At 40.6% G+C, this 17,738-nt stretch overlaps 1 protein-coding gene across 1 annotated transcript; it reads right to left on the reverse strand.

Annotated features, from left to right (window-relative positions):
* Positions 1 to 547: 547 nt before the first annotated feature.
* LOC121536362 (homeobox protein EMX1-like) lies at positions 548 to 17,583 on the reverse strand. The gene is made up of 3 exons (XM_041843636.1): positions 16,831 to 17,583; positions 3,327 to 3,511; positions 548 to 1,904 (listed from the first exon to the last, which is right to left on the reverse strand). Exons 1-3 carry the CDS (start codon positions 17,171 to 17,173, stop codon positions 1,734 to 1,736), a joined length of 699 nt encoding a protein of 232 aa, XP_041699570.1. The 5' UTR covers positions 17,174 to 17,583; the 3' UTR covers positions 548 to 1,733.
* Positions 17,584 to 17,738: the final 155 nt, after the last annotated feature.

Genomic DNA, 17,738 nt, shown 5'->3' on the forward strand with positions numbered 1-17,738 from the left:
GCCTACTGCAGTCTAAAGAACCTCCTTGTGTTTTATGTTTTCGTCAAAAAGTAATCTAGGCTAATTGTTAATAACCCTATTATAGCCTATGTATAATTTAGAATAGTCCTAATAATAAAGACTATCCGCAGACTGAATAAAGATCAGTAAAACAGACGGTTGGGGTTTCTTATGGATAATATATATATATTTTTTTTACAAATAACAACATAAGATAAGATTTATAAACTATAACCTAGGCCTTCTGTTTTTATTTTTATTTAAAACAAATAAATGTTATTAATTTCACCAACATACGCTGATGCCTTGACGTGTAGCTAAGACTATTCAACTGCAGCTCGCAAAAAAAATATTAACAGATGTTCTACAAAGATGTAGACCAAAATAACAAATACCAAATCGTCCTGTATCAAATTACTTTCAGTTCTGTGTTATTGTCATTTAACCGATATGTGTTTGTAGTTTGAAGTGATGACATGTCGACATTTATAGATGTTGAAAATAGGTTAGAAAATTAACGCTTAGAAATACTCGCACATAATAAATATCAGTAGTAGATGTTTTTATTTTCCAAAGTCATCTGACCACACACAGAAAGTACAAAAACGTTCACTCTGGGGGCATAGGTTCAGAGAAAATCAAAGTGTAGGCCTACTAATAGTGCATTATTTCTAATCTACTTAAAACAAATACAAATATATATTTCACTACGAAGTGCTACATAACATTATATGTCAGGAATGGTAATGGTTGCTGAAATAAATGTAGTATTGAGGTACATTTCTTTTTTTTTGTCATTCTTGTGGACAAGTTGTAATGTGCCTGCACTGTACATTCTACATGGTCTCAATAGAATTTATCAAATATTTGTCAAAGGCAAAAACAAACGTGGAATGAATTTAAAGAGTAACAAACTAGACAAAAACAGTTTTTTTAAATCCAGAGGAAACAAAACAAGGACAAAAGATGCATAGAATACCTTTTTTAGATTTGCATAAATACTTTCAATTTAAATTGCCCAAACTATTCCAATGTGAGACTCAAAAACATATTTCAGGGGTAACATGGCATCTGTATGATTTAATGTCTGTAGTGGTGGTTGCCTACTTTTCAGTGAGACTGGTCTAAAGACAAACAAAATCCTAAACAGAATCAGCAGGTTCTAGAAGGTTCCTCTATAGCTATCATACCAATGGCTTATTTTTTACCACAAACATATTGTGCATTTTTAGCATTGTACAATTACACATCAACAAACTGAAAACGCTAAAACAATAATGATGTTTTGTTAAATGTGAGTAAGGACAATCTCAAGTTCGGGTAGACAATAGAGTAACAAACTGTATTGAACAATTCCTCCTAGTCAAACAGTCTCTCTTCAGTAGTTTGTGCTGCTACGGCAAGCAACATAGACCAAATGCAGATGTCCACCATGTTTACAGCAGTCAGAGCTGTGTAATAACTTGGCCAAAAACCCTTCAGCTACAAAATGTAAGATCTGTCTCTTTATTGATCAAACAAGAGTTCTTCTGTCCAACATAAAAGCAGTGATTGTGATCGTTTTCATTAAAAGTTGTTTCTCCGTTTGTTTGATCAACAACAGGTGGTGTCAAAGGTCAAACCAGGTGTTCAGAGGAGCACACGGACTGCCGATATTCAGTCAGCAGTCAGTCAGGCTGCGTTCATGTTGAAAGATTTATGATGGTTTTAATCAAGGTGACAACGACGTAACGTCAGTCCTCTGAGATGACGTCGATGTCCTCGGGGCCACTGCCCTGCTGAGTAGCCACCCTCCAGCGGCTGACGTGCTGGCTTCCTTTCCTCTTCTGCTGAGCCTCCGGTGACTCTTCCTCCAGCTTCTGTCTCTTGTGCTTCGTCCTCCTGTTCTGGAACCAAACCTTCACCTGGGAGAGAGTAAGGAGAGACGTCGTTTAGTACTGGAAGAAACAATGTCTATATGTGCTTGCTGTAAAAACTACCACCTACTCGCTCTTCCACTTCCATGAAATACTTTGAGACAGCTAAAGCAAGCAGACATATTTTCTTCAGTAAATCTACCTTTTCTAGTATAGAATAATTACATTTACATTTACGTCATTTAGCAGGCGCTCTTATCCAGAGCGACTTACAAATTGGTGCATTCGCCTTATAGCCAGTGGGATAACCACTTTACAATATGTTTTTTTTTTTTGGGGGTAAGGGGAGATAGAAGGATTACTTTATCCTATTCCAGGTATTCCTTAAAGAGGTGGGGTTTCAAGTGTCTCCGGAAGGTGGTGATCTCCCCTATGATTTTTTTCCCAAAGTGTAATAGCAACACTGATTTTGCCAAGACAATATTTCACAGCGTGTAAAACTGTTATCGCTTCCATATTCTTTCTGTAACACTGCCAAACATTGCGATGCCTAAGGATTCACACACTGTCGTTCTTTACAGCTTTTTGCCGTGCGAATAGCGTCACATTTCTATTTTATTTCTCAGGCTGGTTGTCATTTTTATGTCTTGTTTACAAGCGTGATTCAATTATTGGTCTAATTCCTTTTAAATTAAAAGTTCAGCACATCGCAATCCTCTATTCCCAATGTATGCTATATTGCGTGAGATGATTGCGAAAAGACTGAATTGCTGTTGATTAGCAGCGTGTTTCTGATGATGATTAGAGAAATTAGGTCATAAATAATAATTGTGAAATGAACTACATTATTTATTGGCATCATCTTGCCCATCCCCATAGCTACTGTAGGACAAAACAACTTGTGGTTGAGAAACCTGGTTTTGCCATACGTTGGTTGAGTGGGTGTTGTGGAGTTCTGACTAAGAGTCTACTCATATCCTGTTTCAGTGCTCTGGAATGCAGCCATGCCTTAAAGGCTCTGCATGGTAAATCCGCCTTCTGCAGTCTCCATACAGCGTTTACTGTGATACGGCCTCTGAAGTCAGGGCATTTAGACTTCTTGCGCTTCGCTGAGCAGAGCAGAGCTGTTTTGAAGGATGTTGTCAAGGAAGTGAGTTTGTGTTTATACAGGACCTCCAGCCCTCACCTACCGTCAACCAATCATGTCAATGCGGAGCTATACAGAGCCCTTCGTATTGTTCCAAATTTGGGAGGCGCACGGCGATGTGGTACGGAGCTCAATTTGGCCTCCGCAAGCCTATAGAGGCTCCGCAATTGCGTCACACCCTCCGACCATATTTTCGGATCAAGCATAAATTGGCTTTTAAGCCCTAGGGGTTTATGGGTGCGTTCAAAATCTTAAGGAGTTTAGGGTGCGTTAAAAAATATGTTACGGGTGTGTTCAAGATCACTGAGTCCCCTCACACTCACCTGCGTCTCGGTGAGGCAGAGGCCGCTGGCGAGCTGCTTCCGCTCTGCTCCCACCACATAGTGATTCTTCTCAAATGCCCTCTCCAGCCTGAGGAGCTGTGAGGGGGAGAAGGCTGTCCGGATGCGCTTCGGCTTGCGGGAGAAAGGTCCATGAAGGAGCAGGTTCTCTGGGCTGCTGTCCTCACCTGGAGAGAGGAGAGGAAGCGGAGAGGAAGCGGAGAGGAAGCGGAGAGGAAGCGGAGAGGAAGCGGAGAGGAAGCGGAGAGGAAGCGGAGAGGAAGCGGAGAGGAGGCGGAGGGTTAGACTGACAGGAACGACACCGTAGCAGCTCTTGTTGTGTGTGTAAAAAGAGAAACTATAGTATACTAACGGTTGTCAAACTCAGCAAACTGATACTAATGGTTTTTACTAAGTATTTTTGTTTGTAGGCCATGATGTTGTTTGTGATTAATAGCGTGATTAATAGCTGGTCCAATTATACCTCAAAAAGAGGGCAAAGCACTGACTAAGGAGGACATCAGTGTTGATACGTACACACACACACACACACACACACACAAACACACACACACACACACACACACACACACACACACACACACACACACACGCAGAGAGAGAGAGAGGTACATTTGAAAGAAAAAACACCTCCTTGATTTATCATGGTCATGCCCAATGTTCCCTCTACTAGCTCCCCCTGGGACTACCTATCAGCCTGCGCAGAGAAGCACAAGATTGAACTTCACTCAACTTTCTAGAGTTTTCCCCTTTAGTTAACACTATCAACGTTTCCCTTTACTGTGGGAATTGTGATCGAATCAACACAATATCAGCCACTTTCAATGCAACATACTGAAACAAAACGAACTATGCAAGACTTAGTATGTAAAACTAACTTTTTGTTGTAGGCAGAACGCATCTGAGTAGGATTTTATTGCAGTGACACACATGACTCAGCCAGTACTCTACACAGACAGGTCAGAGCCAATCAGAGCTACAATAGGCCTATATGCAAATAGCCATTGCCATATATGGATCTGTGCCATTCACTTTGAACTGGACTGTGTTTACAGTATAAGCGGTCGTGAGTAGATGTGCTTGTTCTGAGATCAAAGTGAGAGGTGCATGTAGCCACGTTTGCACATTTGTTCATATCCTTTGCTAGTTAGTGAGTTATTATCCCAGTTACAGATCATTTGTAGTCAGCAATGGGAGAGTGATTGCTTCCTACAAAACATGTACATTTCTAGACATCTTTGAAAAGTAAGTCAGGTAAAAAGCTTTTTTTTGTCTTAAAGGGGCAGTGTTGTATTTTGAGACAGGCTTGAATAAACTAAGTAGCCAATAGGCAGAGGGGAGCATAATTTGTCTGATTCTCTGTAATAATGGTATGGGAATAATAATGATTTTTATTTTGTAAAGTGTTTTTTTGCATCAAACAACAACAACCTTTTCAGTCACCTGCTTGTCTGAAGGACAAGTTGATAAACAGGTTAATGTCAAGCCCTTCATGTTTTTTTTTCAAAAGTGTCATGAATGTAGGCCTAGGTTGAACACCACACATTAGCTGCTACTGTACAGTCGTGGTCAAAAGTTTTGAGAATGACACAAATATTAATTTTCACAAAGTCTGCTGCCTCAGTTTTTATGACGGCAATTTGCATATACTCCAGAATGTTATGAAGAGTGATCAGATGAATTGCAATTAATTGCAAAGTCCCTCTTTGCCATGAAAATGAACTTAATCCCCCAAAAACATTTCCACTGCATTTCAGCCCTGCCACAAAAGGACCAGCTGACATTATGTCAGTGATTCTCTCGTTAACACAGGTGAGAGTGTTGACGAGGACAAGGCTGGAGATCACTCTGTCATGCTGATTGAGTTAGAATAACAGACTGGAAGCTGTAAAAGGAGGCTGGTGCTTGAAATCATTGTTCTTCCTCTGTTAACCATGGTTACCTGCAAGGAAACACGTGCCGTCATCATTGCTTTGTACAACAAGGTCTTCACAGACAAGGATATTGCTGCTAGTAAGATTGCACCTAAATCAACAATTTATCGGATCATCAAGAACTTCAAGGAGAGAGGTTCAATTGTTGTGAAGAAGGCGTCAGGGCGCCCAAGAAAGTCCAGCAAGCACCAGGACCGTCTCCTAAAGTTGATTCAGCTGCGGGATCGGGGCACCACCAGTGCAGAGCTTGCTCACGAATGGCAGCAGGCAGGTGCGAGTGCATCTGCATGCACAGTGAGGCGAAGACTTTTGGAGGATGGCCTGGTGTCAAGAAGGGCAGCGAGGAAGCCACTTCTCTCCAGGAAAAACATCAGGGACAGACTGATATTCTGCAAAAGGTACAGGGATTTGACTGCTGAGGACTGGGGTAAAGTCATTTTCTCTGATGAATCCCCTTTCCAATTGTTTGGGGCATCCGGAAAAATGCTTGTCCGGAGAAGACAAGGTGAGCGCTACCATCAGTGCTGTGTCATGCCAACAGTAAAGCATCCTGAGACCATTCCTTTGTGGGGTTGCTTCTCAACCAAGGGAGTGGGCTCACTCACAATTTTGCCTAAGAACTCAGCCATGAATAAAGAATGGTACCAACACATCCTCCGAGAGCAACTTCTCCCAACCATCCAAGAACAGTTTGGTGACGAACAATGCCTTTTCCAGCATGATGGAGCACCTTGCCATAAGGCAAAAGTGATAACTAAGTGGCTCGGGGAACAAAACATCAACATTTTGGGTCCATGGCCAGGAAACTTCCCAGACCTTAATCCCATTGAGAACTTGTGGTCAATCCTCAAGAGGCGGGTGGAAAAACAAAAACCCACAAATTCTGACAAACTCTAAGCATTGATTATGCATGAATGGGCTGCCATCAGTCAGGATGTGGCCCAGAAGTTAATTGACAGCATGCCAGGGCGGATTACAGAGGTCTTGAAAAAGAAGGGTCAACACTGCAAATATTTACTCTTTGCATAAACTTAATGTAATTGTCAATAAAAGCCTTTGACACTTATGGAATGCTTGTAATTATACTTCAGTATACCATAGTAACATCTGACAAAAATATCTAAAAACACTGAAGCAGCAAACTTTGAGAAGACCAATACTTGTGTAATTCTCAAAACTTATGACCACGACTGTATGCTGAATGATAGAACAACTATTTCCATGTTAAAATGTTATGGGATGCATTTTCTCCATTGTTTTTGATGGTAGGCCACTCTGACAGGCCTACATTATGATCAAATAGCCACAGTAGACTACTTGGCCACTGTTAAAACTGTAACTTAAAGCGGGTACAGCCTCAGTGTTCACAGTAAACGCGTGCCGGAAGTTGCACAGAATTTTCACAATGTTCAAGTTTGCGCTCAGCAGACCTGAAATTTGCTCAGTGCCAAAACAACATTTGAGAGAACATTTGTCATGACCCAACGAGAACACACAGAGGACCTATATAAGCATTTGTTTATTGTGAGAGAAACGTATCTTTGCTATTCAGATCAAAGTGTTTCAAAATAAGACACTTTAATTAGGACATTGCTTCGTTGCGCAAAATGTAACAAAGAGATGAATCACATGTTTTACTTTTTAATAGTACTGTAATTTAAAGTGAGTTATTATTCCATAAAGCTTTGTGAACACTTCTCTTAGGCTAGACTCAATAAAAACCTCTAGAATAGATTGTCTAGTTTCAATCCTGAATCCCATTTCATTCAGAAGCTATGGAAGGCAGGTTCCTTCAGAAGCTATGGAAGGCAGGTTCATTCAGAAGCTATGGAAGGCAGGTTCATTCAGAAGCTATGGAAGGCAGGTTCATTCAGAAGCTATGGAAGGCAGGTTCATTCAGAAGCTATGGAAGGCAGGTTCATTCAGAAGCTATGGAAGGCAGGTTCATTCAGAAGCTATGGAAGGCAGGTTCATTCAGAAGCTATGGAAGGCAGGTCCATTCAGAAGCTATGGAAGGCAGGTCCATTCAGAAGCTATGGAAGGCAGGTTCATTCAGAAGCTATGGAAGGCAGGTTCATTCAGAAGCTATGGAAGGCAGGTTCATTCAGAAGCTATGGAAGGCAGGTTCATTCAGAAGCTATGGAAGGCAGGTTCATTCAGAAGCTATGGGAGGCAGGTTCATTCAGAAGCTATGGAAGGCAGGTTCATTCAGAAGCTATGGAAGGCAGGTTCATTCAGAAGCTATGGAAGGCAGGTTCATTCAGAAGCTATGGAAGGCAGGTTCCTTCAGAAGCTATGGAAGGCAGGTTCATTCAGAAGCTATGGAAGGCAGGTTCATTCAGAAGCTATGGAAGGCAGGTTCATTCAGAAGCTATGGAAGGCAGGTTCATTCAGAAGCTATGGAAGGCAGGTTCATTCAGAAGCTATGGAAGGCAGGTTCATTCAGAAGCTATGGAAGGCAGGTTCATTCAGAAGCTATGGAAGGCAGGTTCATTCAGAAGCTATGGAAGGCAGGTTCATTCAGAAGCTATGGAAGGCAGGTTCATTCAGAAGCTATGGAAGGCAGGTTCCTTCAGAAGCTATGGAAGGCAGGTTCATTCAGAAGCTATGGAAGGCAGGTTCATTCAGAAGCTATGGAAGGCAGGTTCATTCAAAAGCTATGGAAGGCAGGTTCATTCAGAAGCTATGGAAGGCAGGTTCATTCAGAAGCTATGGAAGGCAGGTTCATTCAGAAGCTATGGAAGGCAGGTTCATTCAGAAGCTATGGAAGGCAGGTTCCTTCAGAAGCTATGGAAGGCTTTACTCTTATCCAGAGCAACTTACAGTTAGTGAGTGCATACATTATACTGGCCCCCCCCGTGGGAATCGAACCCACAACCCTGGCATTGCAAACGCCATGCTCTACCAACTGAGCTACATCCCTGAACATTCAGAACTAGACGTTTATTCTACCACTATCGATGGCAGGTTCAGTGACTTCTCTCTATATTGTGACATTAAGCTCATTTATATCCATGTAGGGCCTTAAGTGTATTCAACGCTGAGAATGAAACCTAAGCGTTTAGTAACGCCTCATATGACATCATACGTAAATATCTTGGGCTGGAAAATGCAAAAAAACAATTGTTGTGAAGACGAAGTGTTGTGCAATTAAGCAAATTGAATCAAATGCATATGCCTGATTTCATTCAACACAGGGCAATAGTAAAATGTCCTCTTTCAGTTTCATGTGTACGTGACTTTCTTCTCGCCACAGGCCCAACATCTGCACTTCTGGGATTAGGGTTTGTTTATTAAAATGACACATAAAAACGTAATATTTTACATAAGCAAATCCATCAATAAATTATTTGACCGCCGCATGAAAAGGTTGTGCCTGGCTTGAAAAGAACCTTGCAGCACAAATATAACCTCAAACACGTGTACGCAAAAGTCGGTTACAGCTCGGCAGTTGAGGGACAATATGTGGGATGCACCGAAGCTGTGAGCAATGACAGGTCGGTCAAACCAAATTAATTACATCAACGACAGTAGGGCTACAGTGTCCAGCCATATTCATTCACATGCAAAACATGGACCGAAGATGGAGCATCTCTGAAAGGAGATGGATACAGAGAAGCCATCAAACTGACCATGACCTTACTAGCAAATACTGTAGCAATGGTACACAAGCTGGAAAGCATCCAAAAGGTGTCCTGAATATAGGACTAATGTACTATGGAAATACTTTGTTGGTGATATTGCTATGATGAAACATTTTGTCTACAATATTTTTGAGATAATGTCATGCTAATATAAACATAGTTTGAAACTGACCTGATGCTCTCTGCTACAGACAGTTAAATTAGTTAAATGATAGCACTGTCTGTGGAAACAATTACAGTACCAGTCAAAAGTTTGGACACACCTACTCATTCAAGGGTTTTTCTTTATTTTTACTATTTTCTACATTGTAGAATATTAGTGAAGACATCAAAACTATGAAATAACACAAACGGAATGATGTAGTAACCAAAAAAGTGTTAAACAAATATATTTTAGATTTTAGATTCTTCAAAATAGCCTCCCTTTGCCTTGATGACAGCTTTGCACACTCTTGGCATTCTCTCAACCAGCTTCATGAGGTAGTCACCTGGAATGCATTTCAATTAACAGGTGTGCCTTGTTAAAAGTAAATTTGTGGAATTTCTTTCCTTCTTAATGCGTTCGAGCCAATCAGTTGTGTTGTGACAAGGTAGGGGTGGTATACAGAAGATAGCCCTATTTGGTAAAAGACCAAGTCCATATTATGGCAAGAACAGCTCAAATAAGCAAAGAGAAACTACAGTCCATCATTACTTTAAGACATGAAGGTCAGTCAATGCGGAACATTTCAATAACTTTTAAAGTTTCTTAGAGTGCAGTTGCAAAAACCATCACATGAAGCGTTGCCTGTATTGCGGGACTACAGGTCATTTTGTGTCCACCTGTCCACTAAAAGACCAGGCTCACCGGCAGGAGCGAGTACTCTGGTGGGCCATACGGATAACTTTTCCTCTGCCCTTACCCCTTAATTATGTTGTCTTGCCCATTCACCCTCTGAATGGCACGCATACACAATCCATGTCTCAATTGTCTAAAAGACTTCAAAATCCTTCTTTAACCCGTCTCCTCCCCTTCATCTACGCTGATTGAAGCGGATTTAAGTGACATGAATAAGGGATCATAGCTTTCACCTGGTCAGTCTGTCAGTGGTCTCCAACAGCTAGCAGCCTACCTATGAGTAGCTCGCCAAACAATTCTGAAAGTACATGCAATTTTTGTGTGTTCCACCGCAAACTGTCATTAACAAATCTCACAAACATCAGACACTGCAAGCTCCCAGCTACTATCTAATCAATGCAACTTTGACATTACACCCCTGGTTAGCCACTATTGGCTTAAAAAGCCAAACCTAACACAATATCTGCCAATTAATTTCCAGCAATATTGCCCCAGTCTGCCTGTGTGGTGCGCGCGTTTGTCTATCACTCCGTGAGTGGCCGTTTAATGTGATAACATTCTAGTGGGTTTACAGAAATACTTTCTCCAAAATGTTCTCAATGAAATGTTAACTGCAACTGGCAGAAGTATATCATGAGTAAATATATAATTTGTACCTATTATTTGTTATTTGCTAACTTTGGCATTAGAACCATCGCTAGACCTGCACATTAGATCGCACATTCCTCACTCGCTAGATGCGCAATTAAAGGGCCAGACGCGCAATTAAAGGGCCAGACGTGCAATTAAAGGGCCAGATGCGCAATTAAAGGGCCAGACGCGCAATTAAAGGGCCAGACGTGCAATTAAAGGGCCAGATGTGCAATTAAAGGGCCAGACGCGCAATTAAAGGGCCAGACGCGCAATTAAAGGGCTAGACATGTAATTAAAGGGCCAGATACGTAATTAAAGGGCCAGACGCGCAATTAAAGGGCCAGACGCGCAATTAAAGGGCCAGACGTGCAATTAAAGGGCCAGATGTGCAATTAAAGGGCCAGACGCGCAATTAAAGGGCCAGACGCGCAATTAAAGGGCTAGACATGTAATTAAAGGGCCAGATACGTAATTAAAGGGCCAGACGCGCAATTAAAGGGCCAGACGTGCAATTAAAGGGCCAGACGTGCAATTAAAGGGCCAGACGCGCAATTAAAGGGCCAGACGCGCAATTAAAGGGCTAGACACGTAATTAAAGGGCCAGATACGTAATTAAAGGGCCAGATGCACAATTAAAGGGCCAGATACGTAATTAAAGGGCCAGACGCGCAATTAAAGGGCCAGATACTTAATTAAAGGGGAATTACACTCATAAATCCGAATGTGTTCTTCAGGGCCTAAAAAATATTGTCTTCTGATGTGATTTCAGCATTGACATGGACTCAGAACATCGAATTTCGTTGTTTCTCTATGAACAATTGTAATTTTGATAGTGAAAAACCATAGCAATCAAAAACCAGGAAAAATGAATTTGGGAAAATATAAAGCAGAATTTGGGGGGGTCACAGATTTTATAGGGCCCCCTTAGAGTTGTTTACTAACCCCATTTTACCAGGTATATTGGCAGAAAACATAGTGCACTACTTTCTCTTGTACACTAAGGACCTGGGAAAGAGTTGCAGGGAGGAGGAGAAGATTGATTTAATGGCTAGAAAAAAAGGTGTAGCTCGCAACATGTTTCATTTTTTAGCAGTAGCTCTCATGCTAGAAAAGGTTGGAGACCCCTGCTCTATGTCATGGAAAGAACAGGTGTTCATAATGTTTTGTACACTCAGTGCCTTCAGAAAGTATTCATACCCTTTGACTTATTCCACATTTTGTTGTGTTACAGCCTGAATTCAAAATTGATTAAATATATATTTTTCTCATACCCCATAATGACGAAGTGAAAACATGTTTTTTGACATTTTTGCAAATGTATTGAAAATGAAATACAGAAATATCTCATTTACATAAGTATTCACACCCCTGAGTCAATACATGTTAGAATCACCTTTGGCAGTGATTACAGCTGTGAGTCTTTCTGGGTAAGACTCTAAGAGCTTTGCACACCTGGAATGTACAATAAAAATTCTTCAAGGTATGTCAAGTTGGTTGTTGATCATTGCTAGGCAGCCATTTTCAAGTCTTGCCATAGATTTTCAAGCCGATTTAAGTCAAAACTGTAACTAGGCCACTCAGGAACATTCAATATCGTCGTGTTAAGCAACTCCAGTGTATATTTTGCCTTGTGTTTTAGGTTATTGTCCTGCTGAAAGGTGAATTTGTCTCCCAGTGTCTGTTGGAAAGCAGACTGAACCAGGTTTTCCTCTAGGATTTTGCCTGTGCTTGGCTCCATTCCGTTTCTTTTTCATCCTGAAAAACTCCCTAGTTCTTGCTGATGACAAGCATACCCATAACATGATGCAACCGCCACCATGCTTGAAAAAATGAAGAGTGGTACTCAGTGATGTTTTGTGTTGGATTTGCCCCAAACATAACACTTTGTATTCAAGACATTTCTTAGCCAACGTTTTTTCTAGTTTTACTTTAGTGGCTTGTTGCAAACAGGATGCATGTTTTGGGATATTTTTATTCTGTACAGGCTTCCTTCTTTTCACTCTGTCATTTAGGTTAGTATTGTGGTGACTGGGTGTATTGATACACCATCCAAAGTATAATTAATAACTTCACCATGCTCAAAGGGATATTCAATGTCTGCTTTTTTTTTTACCCATCTACCAGGTGCAAGGCATTGAAAAACCTCCCTGGTCTTTGTGGTTGATTCTGTTTTTGAACTTCACTGCTCGACCGAGGGACCTTACAGATAATTGTACGTGTGGGGTACAGAGATGAGGTAGTCATTCAAAAATAATTTTAAACACTATTATTGCACACAGAGTGAATCCACTTATAATGTGACTTATTAAGCAAATGTTTACTCCTGAACTTATTTAGGCTTGCTATAACAAAGAGGTTAAATACTTATTGACTGAAGACATTTCAGCTTTTCATTTTTAATTAATTTATCAAAATGTCTAAAAACATAATTCCACTTTGACATTATGGGTTATTGTATGTTGGCCAGTGTCACAAAATCTATATGTAATCCATTTTAAATTCAGACTGTAACACAACAAAATGTGAAAAAAAGTCAAGGGGTGTGAATACTTTCTGAAAGTACTGTAGCACTCCTTACTGCCACAGTAAATAGGCTATAGCACTACAGTAGAGTATATTGGTGTCCACTCCAAATAGGGTATGCTCTTCAACACTTCAGCTGTGTTAGCTAACTAAAGTAATGTAAGAAATGTGTATTTTCTGTCACGGGACTGTCATTGACAACCATCTACAGCTGGCGCGCTGAAAACGCTTTGAACATCAGAGGGGCAAACGACAGAGACACCTCTGAAGAGAGGGAATGTGAGGAGCACAGCTCTGGTAGAACAGAAGAATGTCAATAGAGGTCCACTACAGCTGCAGGTGATGAAAGCTTTAGTCTTAATGCGTCTCAAGGGGCACTGAACACCAGCAAGCCACACTGTCCAGAAGTTATAGGATTTCCTGGTTTTAGGGTCCATGCCCTAAAATAATAACTAAATAGTGTCTCCATTTTGTGGTATATTTTCTAAATCTCAGCATCAGGATGAATGAAATAAATTGAGGAAATATGATGTAATATATCTCATGTTAAAATCTAAATTTTTTATCAGGAGTAACTATTGTAGTTTTCACCTAATGTAGTAATTTATTGATAAGGAAGAAAAAAAAACAATATGATTTTCCCTGAGAATTTTCCCTCCTATCGTACACTGGTGAGCACCATGCTAGTTCTGGCTGGTGGTTTAGCCGCTCAGATAGGCAGACAGTCTGGCAGCATCTGTCGTATGGCGTTAGTGGTGTCACCTCCACTAAGGTGGAGAAGACTGAGACTGGCGAGGAACTCACCAGGCTGAACACTAGGCCTGAACTCTGCTTCTGCTCAGTCCTCCGCTCAGTAAGAGTGCTGATCTAGGATCAGCCTTATAGATCTAGGATCAGCCTTATAGATCTAGGATCAGCCTTATAGATCATAATAAATATAATGATGTAGACTTGACTCTGAGACTCTTTGTGAATACTAACCCTAAACTGTCATGGTGGCTCAGCCCCAGCCACGGAGGGAATACCCTCCAGGGGATGAGCCTTCAACACTCTGGCCTGTACTCAGCGGGTGGCGGGAACATGGGGGGAACATGCCTCCAACACGACTACCAGGGAGCAGATGGCAGCGCCAGCCAGAGAGCTGTGTTCATCACCAGTAACACCAGTCCCCTGGCACCAACAAGACTGGTCTTGTCAGCAGTCAGCTACACACTGGGTGGTGGTGGTGGGGGCCAATCTCTCATTCTAACCCTGGATGGATGAATATGGAGGGGGTTGGATGGCGGTAAATAAGGGGGGAGGATGGTCTATTTCCGTATAAAGTATACCTATAGAGAAATAATAGCTTTTTCTTTCTCTTGAATATGAAAAGGAAACTATCAATTCCAGCATAAAGTATTATTTACATAAAAAAATTATTATCTACTATATTAGGATTTTACATGCAAGTAATGATGATGTTTTATCCTCCTCATGTAGTCCGTCTTTGTCTCTCTCTCTCTCTCTCTCTCTCTCTCTCTCTCTCTCTGTCTCTCTCTCTCTCTCTCTCTCTCTCTCTCTCTCTCGCTCTCTCTCTCTCTCTCTCTCTCTCCTCAACCCCTCTCTCTCTCTCTCTCTCATCCTCTCTCTCTCTCTCTCTCTCTCTCTCAACCTCTCTCTCTCTCTCTCTCTCTCTCAACCTCTCAGAAAGTGGGGGAGTAAGAAAATACATCTCCCATCCATCCATCTCTAACAGTAAGTGACAGTCATGATGGCTAATCCTCTCCTCTCAATCCTCCTGTCAGTAGTTAGCCTTGTCTAAACACTCGTTTTCATGGTTATTGGACACCATCAGTGAGTGGATCCGCTGTGTCTGTAAACAAATACACTTTTATCTGAGCTCCTGATCTGAGCAACAGTGACAACAATCTCTGACTCCAACTGATTCCCTGACTGAAGGTTACCTGGACAGGACCGTAAAGAGGAGGAGTGCTGATCTGGGATCAGATCCCCCCTTGTCCACATAATCTTATGCATTAATGATCTAAAATGCCTAACTGATCCTAGATCAGCACTAATACACCCGAGACACTGTGAATACGGCCCTGGGCTGGCTGGTCAGAGAGTAACGTACCTGAGAGCACACCTGATGTGGCTAACCACTGCTGTCCACTGAGTCAACGAGATGAGCGTTGAAAGTTATTGATCTGTCTGCTTTAACAAATTGCTTAGTTTTTGAGGACCGCCCAGCATCAGTTAGTAAGGATGTTAACCATGTATTGCATGTATGCACTGCAAATAGCTTGAGTGAGAAGATTTAAGGTTTTGGTCACCTGAATACTGAGATTTTCCAATATTACGTTTCTCTCGTGGCTTTATTTGGTTGCTAAAGACCTTTATATCTGGTCCATTTTCAAATAGTTATTGTCTTATCAGAAATGAGCAGCCTTTAAATCTAAAGTTGAACACAAAGCAAATGAATTGAATTAAATATTATTATTATTATTGTTATTATTTGTTTATTGTTTATTATTGCTGTTATTATTTGTTATATTACTATAATATTATTATAACCAACAATTTTACAATATTCCTGTCTTTTGTTACTTTTAATTAAAATTCCTTTCATGTTAAATAATTATTAGTTAATTATATCTACATATTTGAGAAACAAAAATCCTTATAATCTACTTAAGTAAAGATACTTTAAAGTACTATTTAAATATTTTTTTGGAGGGGCATTTGTACTTTACTATTTATATTTTTGACAACTTTTACTTTTACTCCACTACATTCCTAAAGAAAATAATGTACTTTTTACTCCATACATTTTCCCTGACACCAGAAGTACTAGTTATATTTCAAATGCTTAGCAGGACAGGGAAATGGTGCAATTTACTTACTTATCAAGGTAACAGCCCTGATCATCCCTGGCGGACTCACTAAACACAAATGTACCCCTGGCTAACCATACATCTGTTAAGGTATCTTTACTTTTACTCAAGTATGTCAATTGGGTACTTTTTCCACCACTGCTTATAATTAACTTTCTGAATAATGCAAAACCTAAAACGAACGGGTAGGCAAATGGGAAAGAAATCTTGATTATAAGCCTATTTGTTAGATAAATATTGTTCTTATTTTATATTATTTTATTTGTATAATTGCATACAGCTTACACATTTAAATCACAATTAATTTACCCTAGTATTATTATTATTCAATATATTAGACTATTGATCTCCTAACAACTTTTTGGGAACATACTTTATAAGAAAGTGCAATGCTTTCGATGTGCATTAAATAAATGAATAAAAATAAACAATATAGTCTACTTTAATTGATTTAAAACATATATTAATGTTCCAAAATTAAACTACTGAAAATGGGCGAAAAGTATGCATTTATGTTAATAAAATGTTACCGTTTTTTACAGGTTTTTTAGGCTACCGTCGGGTGCAAACCTGGGTGCGATGTTTTATGTTTGCTCGAATGTTCCAATGGAATTAATTTAAATTCCAATCTCTGAAAAATGTACCAATAATGCATAGACTGAAAAAGTAAAAATACTTTTTTTTTTTATTATAAAAGCTATAGTTGGATATTGAAACTTTTCCCTCTCCAAACAGATTTCAGTAGTTTTAATAATTTTTTTGGTCCTGTTTTTGTTGCTTTGTTTACTACCCTTTTTAGACATGATTTGTTTCCTGAATAAAATACCATCATGGGTCATAAGGACATTTCTTCCATCAGTGAACTATAGAGTAAGTTCTCATTTCTGATGCATACAGTCATTGTCATTTAGCTCGTGCGTAATATGTCCCTATATGTGTCTTCATCAAGCATGCAAGGATATGCAAGGATATGCCAAAACATCTGATATTATTGAAAATGACTTTGCAATATTCATTCAATTAAAGAACTTGTTCGCTTACCTTGGAACCTGTGTCCGAGATATCTGTTTCGAAGAACCCACGGGTAGAAATTCAACGTGTCTCTCTGATGCGGGTTGAAGAAAGGCTGCGATGGAAGCTGGAGAGGATGCAGGGGAAGACCGGAGTTCCCTGTGTGTGTACCCGGGTCAGGGAACATCATGTCTGGACTGCTGTATAAAGTCCTGCCGGAGTTCTGGAAACAACTCCCAAAGGGCGCCGGGTGAATTGATTCCGTGAACCTCAGCGCTGTGGGTCTGATCGGTTCGTCCCCGGTAGTCGAAGAGTTCACGTCTTTCCCAACCAGGGATTCGATGGTAAAACATTTCTTACTATGTTGGTACATGATCACAAATAGGCTATAGTTTATATATTTCTAATAATATATTCAATAACACTGTTATAAAACAGGGGATGCAAAAGAAAACCTCACAACAGTAGTAGTAGAAGAGTTCCCGGGAAATCCATAACTCGCAGTCCCTTGCGCGTGCAAACCTTGTTGCCAATATCCGTGGACCTCTGGAAGCGGATTGCCTGTAGAGCCAGTTCAGTTGTCTCCGACCCTTGTCTTCAATGGGTTATCGACCGGATTTCTCCGCTGTAACGATCTGCCCAAAATCAAGTTTCGGTTCCAGCTACCACTGCAGCGTCAGATTTATTAGTCTGTGATTACTTTATGTTTATGACAGTCTGGCTCTTGTTTCAGTCTCATCACTCCTGGAAACCATTTTTGGACTGTGCTGCATTAGGAGCGAGGATCAGTAGCCTAAGCCTTTGAGAAAGAGCCTGTCACTCGTCAGACTCAATACCTGCCCTCAACTGTCGCTGCCAGAGGTGTGGTGGGCATGCGCAGATAGGACGGTGTAGCCTAGCATAACAGCCATTTTCTAGTCTAAATGAGTTGCTTCTGC

This window comes from Coregonus clupeaformis, chromosome 2, assembly GCF_020615455.1.
Source record: "Coregonus clupeaformis isolate EN_2021a chromosome 2, ASM2061545v1, whole genome shotgun sequence".
Classification (NCBI taxonomy): domain Eukaryota; kingdom Metazoa; phylum Chordata; class Actinopteri; order Salmoniformes; family Salmonidae; genus Coregonus; species Coregonus clupeaformis.